This window comes from Homalodisca vitripennis, chromosome 3 (assembly GCF_021130785.1).
Source record: "Homalodisca vitripennis isolate AUS2020 chromosome 3, UT_GWSS_2.1, whole genome shotgun sequence".
Taxonomy (NCBI): Eukaryota; Metazoa; Arthropoda; class Insecta; order Hemiptera; family Cicadellidae; genus Homalodisca; species Homalodisca vitripennis.
This window is the reverse complement of record NC_060209.1, coordinates 32,525,905-32,540,198: the sequence shown is the minus strand read 5'-3', so window position 1 is coordinate 32,540,198 and position 14,294 is coordinate 32,525,905. Positions and strand designations below refer to the sequence as shown.

The following is a 14,294-nucleotide window of genomic DNA, read 5'->3' as shown; positions in this document are numbered from 1 at the left end:
TTGCAATCGTGTAGAGCATTTATATAAAACAAACAATATTTTTGAATTAGACTTTAACCATCGGTACTATAACAAATAACATCATGAATTATATTCACAATTGCAAACTGTAAACATAATATTGTTTTAGAAGAGATTTTTATGTTAAATAATGTCACTTAAATTTTATAGCTAAATATTACATCTCAACAAGATGATAGATTATGTCTTTCTATGCTTCAATCTTTTGCTTTGTTGACAGATATCTACGGTATACTCTTCTGAGTATATGTAGATATCTGTAAACCTGGTAAAGGCCTTCTCACTGTGATCCCTTTTCGATGTATTATCCTATTTATTTGGAATAATAAATATTCCTATTTCAGTAAGGAATAATATCAACTTTTATAAGCCTAATGATTGCTGTCGTGTCCGCATTCAATGCAAAACACAGCATTGTTGCTCCATTGATGGTTATTTATGGTTGCCATATTACTGGATTTCGAGTGTAAAAATATAGCTCCGGAGGATTCTCACTAGGAACTATCATCCAAGTGCGTTTAGGTAGACGTGCGTTAACACTTACATGACGGAAATTTGTGTTGAAATTGTATTTGAGAAGGAAAAGTATTAATTGCTCCAAGAGTCTTCAACAAAAAAGTATTAATGTTTGCATTACATCATTTGAACCGCGATTGTAGGATCATGGTGATCGCTTCTTTTTTGGAAAGGGAGGTCTTGTCGATCAAAGAAAATAAATTTATTGAGCATAACCACAATCCCGAAAAATTAATTTATGAAATGAATAATCCTGCAAGACGAAGATCAAATGTCGTCGTATGTTATATTCTAAATGAATCATTTTTAAGATATCATAAGACAAACAAGATAATGATTCAAAACTAGTTCACACATTTATTTATTTCTTCCAACGGTACATAACCATTTAGCATATGACTAAAGAAAAAATTACTTACAGGTATATATCTAGGTATAAGAACATCTTAAAACTATGTTTACGTACAACATGCAATCAAAATCTTCCAGTTCATTAAGACCATCTTAACAAGACTACATTGCAATTGTAACAATGAAAATGGTATTTACAGAAACAATCGAATATCAAAATGCATAAAATCAACAAAACAATCAGATAACAATACAGTAACAACATAAAAAAGACTAGTAACAAAGTAAATAATTTTAACAAGACAAGAGAATAACAATAACAAGTTACATCACCACAAAGTTACTGAGTAATAGGACCTATAATTAGTTAACAATTTGCATAATTTTTTTTAAGGCGAAAGAGACCCCAGGAAGAAATCCACCTGCCCGGACCACACACCACCATGCCTCAGAATTCTTGCAACGCCACTGTTGCATGCGTAGTTCGTGGGCAGGAATTTGCGGCAGAAGACAGTCCGCGATCTCGTTCCCCTAGGGACGCTAAAATCAACCATTTCCAGGAGAACAGGGCAGTCCACCAGTCCGTTCATCAGCTTGAACAGGAAGAGAAGATCGAAGATGATGCGCCGATGGTACAGTGACTGCAGATGAAAACGCTGTTCCAGTTGGAGAACAGGCGTTTCCATATAGGCGCAACCCAGACGAGTTCCCAGCATCCTCAAAAAACATGTCTGCACCCTCTTCAAGTCTTCTACGTGGCCCAGTTGGTAAGGGGACCAGATCACAGTTCCATATTCAAGCACTGGTTGCACTATGGATTTATACAAAACCAGCATTGAGTCGTGTGATTTGAAGCCCCTTGTCGATCTTCCAATAAAGCCAAGGAGAGCATATGCCTTAGAAGCGATGGACGCAATATGATCAGAAGGACTTAGTGAACTGGTCAAAATAACCCCAAGGTCTCTCAGACGATCAACTCTGTTAAGGGGCACACCACCAATATGGTAGTTAAAGTTGAAGGTTAACGTAGCGCGAGAGAACAAGATAACTTGGGACTTGGAGATATTTAGGTCCATAGAATTTGCCTCACACCACTGCTGGAAAGGGGTTTCTGTAGATTCTCCTGGTCATCCGAAGAGAGGATTCTAGCATAAATCTTCATCTCATCGGCAAACAAAAGAAAGGAAGCTGAGATCACTCTGAAGGTGTCGTTGATAAACAAGATGAACAACAAGGGTCCAAGGTGAAATCCCTGAGGGACCCCAGATAATACCGGGAAGGGTGCCGAGATGGATCCACTACACTTCACAACTAGAACGGTCCATAAGGTAGCTCCGAAGCCAATCCAGAAGTTTACCACCAACGCCATAACCCTCAAGTTTTGCAATCAGTAGGTCGTGATGAACCCTATCTAACGCCTTAGAGTAATCCAAGTATATGCAGTCAACTTGACATGCACTGACGAAGGAGGACATCACAAATTCCTGGAACAGCAGGAGATTTGATATCGTGGAGCGACCAGGAAGAAAACTATGTTGACTCTCGTGTATAAAGGGTTTTACGTAGAATTGGAGTTGTTCAAGAACGAGGGCCTCAAAAACCTTAGCTAAGGATGATTGGATCACATTGACTGCGGTAGACAGTAACCAATGCTATCCCGGCTGTCCTAAACTCGATACATGACTGGTGTCACAGTGAATGAGTTAACAACGTATACTGTAGCTAAAGATGTATCATAGTTTAACAGATTGACTGCGGCTGACAGTCGCAGATACTATCCCGGCTGTCCTAAACTCGACACATGACTGGTGTCGCATTGAAGGAATTAAAACGGTTATCAGTTTCATCTGTCAGGATATAACGACTGAGGAAATTTAAACTTTTCAGATTTGAAAAGCCTGAAATGAATAAATTTAACCCTCTCAGACTTATAATTGAAAAAGAATGCGATGCTCAGCTATTTATTAAAGACTTTTCCCTTCTCAAGATATCGGACACCAAAGGAACAGGTATATTTCAATAATTTCCAAACTGAACTTGATGAACGTTCAAAAATGGGCGAGAAGGAAAGTGTCATTCGTTATAGGAATGGGACACTTGTAGCTAAGGTCTAAAAACTAAGAAATGTTAACGGTTTGTCATTTGATCCCCAAAATATTAATGGACTAAGAAGTAAGTTCCATAAATCTATAATAACTTGCTCTTAAGAGATCATGTAGTATCTCTCTTTTCCTATCGATGATGCTAAGCTTGAGGTAACAGATTTCTCTGTCTTTAGGTGTGATGGATCAGCAGAACCCTCCAGCATGGCCCTGATGGGGGTAGCTGTAGTAGTCTTTTCATTACTGGTCGCGAGCACAGTGCATATAAGAAAAATAGTCGAAGTTCATTACCAACAATTTTTTACCCTTGTTTGAACACAAATGAAGTGCTTTGGGTAAACGTAGAAGAAAATTGAACAACAGTAAGTAGTAATATCAAGGACTACTCCAAAACAAAAGGAGTTGTTAACGAACAAAGAAATCAAATGTTATTTCAACTAGCCATCAGCTGAATTACAATTGAATCAGCTGTTTTATTATCAGCTTGGCTTATCGAATTGAATTGAAGGCCATTAGGTTTAGAAAAATTGTCTTTTTTATCACTGTAAAATTGTTATTATTGTTTTGTTCGTTTATCAGGATAGTTGGTGCAAAATGAGAAAGGAAGATAGTGTTCTGTTTTATATTTATAGTGATAACAATACAGTTTGAGTATGTACAACAAGCCCACTGACTCTTCAGTGTACGTTGTTTTTGTCTAAATAGGAATGGCTAGTATAATATTTTTACGCAACTTTGTTTCGCCAGCAAGAGGAGTATCATGCAATTTGTTGAATCAAATTGGAGTGCTTCCGGTGGTGCAACAATTTCATCAAAGTTATATTGTTAAAAACTATTCTAGTTGCAAACAAAAGAAAATGAACACTGGCGAGCAAGCTTCTCTTTCACCAGACTTCTTTTTTCGCCAGGTTTGTTTTTTTAATTAAAATGAGGTTAGTTATTGTGTGATTTACAGATATAGTTTTTGAAACTATTGGTTACCCCAAGGCGTTTTGTTTATTTGTTCACAGTTCTATAGAGTATTATAAAAATGCATGGATAAATTTGTGATTTTGTATGAAGAAATAGTAGAATATTATATTTATTTTATGAACTCAAATAATATAATTTCAGTGGTAAAAATGTTATCTCAATTTTGTATCATAACAAATTAGGGACAATGTTTACTTTGGCCATTTTACCAAAAACAATCTGAAATTACTTGTAACAATTTCTAAGCCATTTTTAATGATCAAATGTTACTTATGTAAAATTATTGATTACATATCGATGGTTATGATTAAGTAATAGGCTATCATTTGCCAATTTCAATATAAAAAACTGGGTCTGCACATTGTACCGTACCCTAAAAATGTAACAATAACTTAACAAAACCAACTATGGTCTGGACTTAGATATCAAAGAAACAACATTTATGACTTACCCAGCTTGATATCAATGAGTAACCACTTTTGTGAAATTGAGGAAAGAAATCTCCCCTAGTGTTACCAGGAGCCAAACCCACATGTTGAAGCCATTTAAACAAATCTCATCACTTGTGAAAAATATCTCACATATTTTCCTCATATCCATCACCATTGTAGTTGTTTATTGTTTACATTGAAGTTTTTTTTTTTTTTTTTTCTTCTTGGGGCGGCCTACTGCCATGCACTTAACAACCTATCAAGTCCTTCTGGGAAAACTCGCCACCCCTGTTCAAGCTACCAAAGATGGCATACCGCTCTCTTGCTATTGCAGGGCAATCAAAGAGCAGGTGCTCAGCAGTCTCCTCCTGCTCATTACACCTTCCACAGAGCGGAAGTTACTATTTAACTAATAAGTTGAAATCATAAGCTAAGTTAAATAAATTGTAATATTGAATTATTCCTTCGGATAAAAACAATCCAAGAACATTTCAATAATAGCAATCGAAGGGTAGGGTACGATAAGCGGACCCGGTGTTTTATATCTAAGAATGTAACCATCGATACCTAATATTCGGATCTCCAATCATAGACTATCAATCGATATAAAAGTATTTATAGTCCTCAATAACAATCACGTGTTTTAAATTAAAATATGAATTTAATATTTACAGTGATGAAACAAATTATTATAATCAAAATTAGGAAAACCGAAGATGAAAATATTTGCTCCTCTCACAGTTACAGTTGTTTCTTTCATAAAAATTTCACATAATGGGTTTTTCGGTATGAGTCCAACATGTTGAAGCTACGTAAAACATGTCTTACCATCTTTCAAAGCAATGTTGTGTAGTTTTTTAAAATTGACTGCCATTTGTAATAATCAAATGTTACTTATGTAAAATTGATATATTACCTTTACAGCTGTTAATATAAATTATATAAGTTAATTGTTCAAAATAACTAATCAGTCACGATTGATTATTTCAATGGTTATGATTAAGTAATATCGTTTCCCAATTTCAATATAAAAAACCAGGTCCGCTTATCATACCCTACCCCAATCGAATAATGAGTGTAGGTCACTGTTTATTAACCCATTGCGGATCGTATTGTTTTGGCGCGCGGGCACGAATTAATTTACGGTCAGCGGCCGAACGAACAGCAATGGTGCGCCACATCGTATCGCTCGCTATTGTATACTAGAATATTCAGCTGTGAAGGTATTCGTTCAGATGGAACAAGGACCTGCTGGGGTATCCGTGATGTAGGAACGATAACACGTGAGCAAGGTTCCTGGGGTGGCAGGGATTTAGTCTGAATCATAGTATAAATAAAGCGGCTCGGGCGAAGCGATTACAACATCCGCGTCATTGTCTAGACTAAACCCGCCAATATGTACGTCTGCGTCGTTTAGTTGTGTCACTAACCTCAAAAGTATTAACAACTTAAGAAAACACCCAATCAGAAGCGCTAAAAAGCAGAGAGTAAACTCATATGAATGATTTTTCAACTTCGACATACAACTGCGATCTGTAAGATATTTATAAAACTTTTGAAAACTCTAAACGTAGACCGTTGTTAAACACTCTTAGTTGACAAGTGAAGACGATCGCCCGATCTATCAGACATTAAAAGAACTATTTGGAGGGCAATTTAAAAGCAGACCGCTTTTTTGCGACCTGAGCTCGTCATCCGTTAGGCCCGGCCGCCGCGTGACGAGCCCAGCTCGTCAGTGATCCGCAATGGGTTAAAGTCTACCCTTATTATTTTCTTACTTTCAAAAACATTTGGTGTTTGAAAGTACTAAGTAAGAATTTTTTTGAAAGTTTTATAAGTTTGGGGTAGGGTACAATAAGCGGACCCAGTTTTTTAAATCGGAGAATGAAACCATCGATACCTAATATTTGCATCTCAAATCCTAGACTATCAATCTATATAAAAGTATCTATAGACCTATATGAATATTAATTTAATATTTACAGTGGTCAAACAAATTATTATAACCAAAATTAGGAAAACTGAAAACGACCATATTTGCTACTCTCACAGTAAAGTTACAGTTGTTTCTTTCCCACAAATTTCACATAATGGGTTTTTCGGTACGAATACAACATGTTGAAGCCACAAAAAACATATCTTATTTCAAAGCAATGTGGTGTAGTTTTCTAAAATTGACTGCTATTTTTAATAATCAAATGTTAACTATGTAAAATTGAAATATTACCTTAACTACATGTATTATTTGAAAGTGTTTACAGCTGTTGATATAGATTATTTAAGTTAATTATTCAAAATAATTAATCAGTATCTATTGTTATGATTAACCCTATAAGTGGCAAGCGCCGTCTGAGACGTATGATTCACGCCGCCGCTTCACATTTAAGGCTGTTGCTCTGCAACCATCCATTATTTTTAGGCCTAGTTTGAACTATCGTATTCTCCATGAAATTTCCTATATATGTCATATAGTATAGTGTGTATTCATGTTACTAATGTTTGCTGGCTTAAATGAATCCAACAGTTTTCGTTTGACCTGGCGGCAGACGAGAGAACAGCTGTCTACTCGTCTCGTCACTGTTTTGTTTGGCGACTTTGCGTACTGATATTGTCATTATATTATTGTTTATCGCGTTGTTTGTGTTACCGGTAAATGTTTAGGTTATTTGTTCGTCATGGAAAATGTCGGGGTACTTTGGGATTATACCGACCACACCAGTATGAGGAACACAAACATATAAATCTTTATAGAAAAAAACATTATAGAACGAAAAAGCAACTCTTTAATTACAAAATTACAAACTTACAACGATTATTAATTGTTAATGGGTTTCATGTGACGCCCAGAATGCAGCAATATCAAGGATGAGTGAGTGTAGTGGATTTCCGCCTTCAGCCGCAACTGCCGACCGCCACGAATATTTTAGATTTAGGCAACTAGTCATGATCTTGTAAAAAACAAATGGTCCCCTCTTTGCTCCTGGGTAAATCCCAAATTCTCATAATGTCACCCATCACTAATCTATTACACACACAGTAAAACACGGAAGTACAACAAAGCGACGCACCAGCTGAACGGGCGGCGAGATTCTGTAGTCACGTTATCTACTAGACCGCTCGACTTTGACCTCTGTCTGAGGATGGGGAGGGGTTTGCGATAAGACAATTCCTGTTTTATATTTACAAAATATACTGTGCTATGACAAACTAACCCACTATTTTTTGTATTTTTTGTATTTTTTGTATTTATTGTATCAACGGTTACACCATTTCCATTCAATAACAAATTATAGACTCAAGAATACTTGACTACTTACTTAATAATTATATTATATCAATGAGAATTTACCAAGATAGTCTAAATAAGTGACAGATACATTGATAAGAATATCAAAAACAACTAAAATCCATAACAATAACGAGTAAATTAAATAATAACAAAAAGCAACTAACAATATACACTGCTCAACCAATCTACTTATGTTGTTACACTAACAGAAAAAAAGCATCAAATTTAACAATGTATAAATAAATAAGTTAGAAACAATAACAATAATAATGATATTTTAACAATAATAAATAGATAAAAATTCAATAATTTGATGTGTGTGATAAATTTAACAGTGATAAAAATAAATAAGTTAACAACAATATAAATAATTTAAACAATAACATAACATATGACAATATTTAATAATAACTATATAAGCAACAACAATGACCAATTAATCTACAAATCACAAACTTAGATGTGAACTGGACGCAATAAATAATGTTAATAAGTGCATGATATGGTAAACATATGATCAAGACTAATTGGTACACAATAACAAGTAAGAATAAATATTGTTGTAACAAGTAAGAATAGTATTGAATAAACTATTATAGGCCCTACACAACTGGGAGGAAAAGACAAGCCTCTTCTAGTGACTCGGAGAGTATAGATTTAGACAACAAGTTACGACGTATTAAAGACTGCGTTGGACTCTGGGAGACAGCGAACCGCCCGAGTCATCGTGAGGAGGTTGTGTTGTGTCGCCTGCGGTTAGGCCACACGCTTCTCACACATGGCTTCCTCATGAGTAGAGATGATCCTCCGGTCTGCGACACATGTGACACTGTCATCACAGTTGAACATATGCTTGTTGACTGCCCTCGCTACTCGGTACATAGGCGCAACTCGAATCTGCCAGCTTCGTTAAACGGTATTCTCTGTGATGACGAGACGGCAACTCAAAGACTGTTGTGTTTTCTGAATGCAACGTCGCTGATGAATAAAATATAGTATTATGTTAAACTAATTTATTCCGATTATTGATTGTTGTTTATATTTATAAATTTTATTATTTATTTATTTGTATTTATCTTTATCATGACAGCTACCAAATTAGCCCCTTTACAGCTTTCTTGGTGGCAGTAAAATTTGTTAAGTTTGCACAGTTTATTTAATTAATGTTATGTACCTTGTTTTCATGTATGTTCTATTTATCTTTTTAGCCTTTATATGGGTTAAGACCACTCTACTGTACAGTCTTTCCCTTATTCCATTTATTGTTATTTAGTTTTAAGTAGTAGGTGAGGAAATTATTTACTCACCTTTTAGTCGTGATTACTATTTCTTTTTGTTATATAGAATGTAATCTGTATTTACTTAATTGACACCACCAAATACGAGTACGAGTAGGTGCCAATTCTTTCTTGAGGGCGATGATAACTGCAGCGTTTTTTTGCCCCTTAACTTTTTTGTTCTTGTAAATAGACAAAAATGCATAGGAAGTAATTTGTTTAGAATAAAATTGTGTATATTCGGTGAATATGACATTATTTTGTAGCTCCAGTAGTTTCAAAGTGACGGACAGTAGAACTTAAAAATGATTTTTTCTAAAAGAAAATCTTTACACATCTACAATGATATTCATCTGAAAATAAAAATAAGGAACCAAATATCATATTTATTCTTATTCTATAGTTCATAAGGAAAACAAAAATATATAATGTTGCTAGGTTATCACTTTGCCAATATTTTCTAAAAATAAGTTTAACAATCACGGCAATTTACTCGAAAACGGCCTGCCACTGAGACCACAAATGACCGCCACTTAAAGGGTTAAGTAATCTCCTTTGCCAATTTCGATATAAAAAACCGGGTCCGCTTATCGTACCCTACCCTAAGTTTGCACTATCTTATCATGTATGTTTGAGAGTTTCTACAAAATTTCAAAATATACAAAAGAATCACAAGTTTATACTTGTTAAAGTATATAGGCTATAGCGCTTTTACTCAGAAAAGTTTTATTCTTTAGCAATTTTTTAACTTTTGTGCAAAGTTCATTAATATTGCATTTTTAGCTGTTTTGTACAGTTTCTTTGCAGCACGAAGTTCAACCTATATATGATTGTTCAACCTTATATATCATTGTTTACCACAGGAAGTCTGTGTAAACACCGGAAATCACAGTGGGATAAGAGAAATAGTAGTTAATGGGAAAGTGCTTAGAGAATACAGTTAACATTATTTATGAATGGTTAATGAATCTTATATTAAAAGACTGTAGAACATTTGAATGATAAAGCTCTCTAGCTAAAGCAATGAAGAAGTTACACAAAGCTAAAGAAAACCTCAAAAAATTCCACAAGTACCTAGAATAAATAGTTTGGTTACGGAATGTCAACATGGATTTAGAAAGAATTACTCAGTTGACACTGCAGTTACTGACTGCAGAAGAAGCTTAAAATGCTTTGGATGGATTCTGGTCTGCAGTGGAAGTGTGCTGTAATCTGTTCAAGGCATTTGTTGTGTGTGAAATTTGAAATATTCATAAAACATTTGAATTATATGGAGTGAGTGGCAGATATATTTTTAAAATTAGTGTAAACCATATATTAAAAATATAAAACAACTTTACAATCTGACCATAAAAAGTGTCATTCACAGTATAGAGATGTGGTGGCTTGAGTTGCACAAGAGTCAATTTTAGGACCATTATTATTTGTAGTATGCACAAATGATCTACCAATAGACGTACATAAGTATTAGTAGAACATACTATAATTAAATTAGAAGACTGGTTTAGAATTAATGGAAGTTTCTGAATACTACAAAAACAAATATTGTTCTTTAATTTAAAAACAAACACTAAAAACATGTTTACAGTTTCATTGTTTAAAAGTTACCTTAGATAATGAACAAATAAATAGTTTTAAAGTTAAAAATGTTTCAATTTTTCCAAGAATTTGTATCCAAATAAATAGTTACAAAGTTTTAAAACTATTAGGAGTTTGTTTTGATGAACACTTTACACGGACAGAACAAATAAAATAGCTTATGTAAAAAACTCAATAATATTTGTTTCAATGTTAGTGACAATAGTTGTGACAGTATCATTATGGCTAGTGGTTCCTCCGATAATCCTTTTTTATGTGACGGGTGTGAGAACACATTACTTAGTTTCATGGTTTCAAGTGAAGATCAGAAAAAGTTAAAACGTTTTTTTGTACGAACACTGCGTTTTGCAACGCACCAAAGTTTGCCTTCTAGAATTTGATATTTTACTGATAGGTAAAACTCCTAGTAGTTTTAAAACTTTGCAACTATTTATTTGGATACAAATTCTTGGAAAAATTGGAACATTTTTAACTATCTCGAGGGATGTTTTTCTTTTGTTGACATCAGCGCGGGCTTTGGCAGCACCTTTGGCCGGAGGCACTCGTCTCAACTCGATAACAACTAATTAATTTGTAGCTCGAAATTTAAGAAAAACATTGTTCATTTGGATCAAAATTCTGCTCATTTCAGTATTATTTTTCATTTACGTTAACTTTCCAGGACCTAAATTATGTTTTTTTAATTTCACATACATCTCTAGATTATCGTAGTAAAATATGAAAAAGTGGGGTTTACCAAGTAATTGCTCAGAATTCAGGCTCTTTCAATTCATACTCATATTATACAACTTTAGAGACTAACATGTTATTTTCTGCTGCTTTACAGACCTATGGGGCATAGCCTAAGGGATTTTTTAAATAATAATAGACCTATATTCATCCCAGGAACCCTAAAACTGTCCAGTAAAACTTTAGTACATTTGGTTGAATAGTTTATGCGTGAAAGCAAAACAAACAAATGAAGGCACTTTCGTATTTATAATATTACAATTAGCTGTTCTTTACATCTGTTTAATTGTTTTCAAATGTGGTTCCTTCAATAATGAGATTAGTAGAGGAAAATATTAATGAATAGTTTTATCCATATAGATTTTGAAACATTCTGTTATATAGGTACAATCGCATATGAATTGCCGGAAGTTTTATTAATAAAAGTTTGTATTATGAATACACAAATTTGGATTAATCCAGAGAATCAAAGAAAACTAACTGAAAGAGTCAAGTTTTATTAACATTTTGTGTAAATTTCTTCACTAACCCTTTCCATTCCAGCAAAGATTTCAGGTTTATTGATTTATTAAAGATAATACATTATTATACATATGTTATGTGTATGTCTTATTGATAAAATTTCATTTTAAATTTCATAAAGTATGTTATATCAGGTAGCAGTGAGAATATTTATTATTTACTAATATTCTGTTACACCCGAATATATCATTTGTCTTTCCAACATAGCTGGATCTTAAGATGTAAGAACGTTCATGACGTTCATTCGTTCACAATACGTTAATGGTTTTTTCAGTTATTGGGTAATATGTAAATCACCCTATGGGACTGGTTTAGTATTAGGTAAAAGTGTAATTATTTATCCAGCCTTAATATTGCGGGACAAATCTTATTTCCACTATCTATTTCAAATGTATCTGTTCCAGCTATTTGACACCGAGAGTAGTACTTACACGTATCTGCTGGCTGATGTCACATCAAAAATAGCTGTTTTAATTGACCCAGTGATTGAACATGCAGAGAGAGATGCAAAATTGATAAATGAACTTGGTTTCAGCCTCAAATATGCAAGTAAGTAGGCATAGTAGGATATTTTATTAGATTTTATAGGTTTCAAAAGAAAAGTATATGTAAAACTTAAATAATTTTGACTCCAATTATCCAGGTTTATTTTCCTGTCAGTCCAGTTTGGTTGTGAGTTTAAACTGCATATTTCATTTGTATATGCTGACAACATACTCTTAATTTCTGGACAGGTTTTTTTTATCTACTTGGGATTTTTTACAACTACAGAAGAAATGTATAGTGATTAAAACAAATATTTTAGTTTTAAACAGACAATTTTGGGCTGGCAGGTGTTTACAGAGCCATTAAAGACAACAATAATTTCAGTTTCTAAGTTTTATTTAGCAGTGAAACTATCTTAAAATGGTTAAACAATCAAGAGGTTGCATCATACTTCAAAAATCAACACTAATAAGTAGGGAAGTATGTTTGTCTAATAGCAATCAAATAATTAGTACGGATGCAGTCCACCTTAAAAGCTCAAGCATTTTTTGTGCTTACCAGAATTCTGCTACTTGAGCAGGAAATTTTAACTATTGAAAGTTGTAGATTGAAAATACAAATTTAGATTATTCTTGGACCATAGGGCCTTACCAAGAAATAGTCTATGGAAAACTTTGTGAACTTTTGTAATAGTTATCTATTTGCCTTGACAATCCTTATGGCACACAGAAAAAATATTAATTAAATATTCTCAGAACAAGGTTTTACTTAAGCATTCATAATGACCAGCTGATTCAATCCAGAAGATTCAAGGAAATCAGTGATGTGGTAATATAAGTAATAGCTTTATTTATTGATGATTACTACGCCATTTTAAACTAGTATGTTGGTAATCTCAGAACCATCAAGTATACTCAAGAGAGGGAGAAAGAGACATTGGCTACGTGCCTGAAAAGTGAGTTCTTGAGTTTTAGTTAGACTCCAATTATCCAAGATAGTCTCCATACATATGTAGTACAACCTTATTTATCTACATACCGGTTATCTAGGTCGGTTTTGCAGAATTGGGGAAGTCTGGATTTTTCACGAATAAACAAAGCTGAGTTTTTAGTGTAATTTGTTTTTTGTTAATATATGTTCAGCGTTTCAAATAATGTATACAGTATTATAATAAATGAACAATGTTGTAGTTGGTTTACAAGAGGTTAATAGTTGTAAATTTAGAAGATGTAAATGATTGGCTTCAGACCAACAAGAGCATCAGTATAGTGTGATGGCTGACTTAGAAATTGTATCAGGAGTACATTCTTCAAGGGTAACAGAGGACAGTGAAAACGATTCTCATAATGAAGAACTGGAAATGTAATTACTCATTCTAATGCAACAGCACAGTCAGACCGCCTGATGGATTTTGAGTGACAGTCATCATCAGTGGAAATGATAGCTCTGTTAAAAGTCTACGTAATTGTATTTACCGGAAGCTATGTGCAAAAGCTAAACCTAAAGAGACTTTCTGAGGATTTAACAAAAAAGTAAACTATTTTTATTTCTTATTTATTTGTTTTCTCTATAATTAATTTCTGTAAGTTGAAATAATAAATTTGTTTATTTGTCGTAAAACATGTTACATGCATTGACAAATTCTAATTCAGCTACATACTAAACAACATTGTCCCTAAATAATATTTAATAAGTATAATTATAAAAATATGATGTATATAATAATATAAGACATCAATTGTGTAGTTGAGAATAACACTGATTATACTATGAGTTTATTTTGAACAATCATTCAAAGTCTATTTTGTTAATAGAAAACTCATCAATATAATAGAAGGGGTTTTGTAACAGCCATTCATAAAGTTTATTTTTATAGATTTTAAGAGGGTATTTTTCAATCAGATGTTTCAATTTGTTATGCACTTTTAAGCCAATTACAACATGACTATTCGAAGATTTGCCCAGTCGACAATAGTCAATTAAAATGTTATTTCTGTTT

At 33.5% G+C, this 14,294-nt stretch overlaps 2 protein-coding genes across 2 annotated transcripts in view; one reads left to right on the top strand and one right to left on the bottom strand.

The window, feature by feature from the left end:
• Positions 1-1,277: 1,277 nt before the first annotated feature.
• Positions 1,278-1,964, bottom strand: LOC124358136. The gene has a single exon (XM_046810429.1). The coding sequence runs from the start codon at positions 1,962-1,964 to the stop codon at positions 1,278-1,280; it is 687 nt and encodes a 228-aa protein (XP_046666385.1).
• A 1,507-nt stretch (positions 1,965-3,471) lies between these two features.
• Positions 3,472-14,294, top strand: part of LOC124356783 (persulfide dioxygenase ETHE1, mitochondrial-like) — a 33,180-nt gene continuing 22,357 nt past the window's right edge. Inside the window, exons 1-2 of the mRNA XM_046807988.1 lie at positions 3,472-3,898; positions 12,214-12,358. Coding sequence (XP_046663944.1) covers positions 3,698-3,898; positions 12,214-12,358 — 346 coding nt within the window. The 5' untranslated portion in view covers positions 3,472-3,697. The remainder of the gene's footprint in view (positions 3,899-12,213; positions 12,359-14,294) is intronic.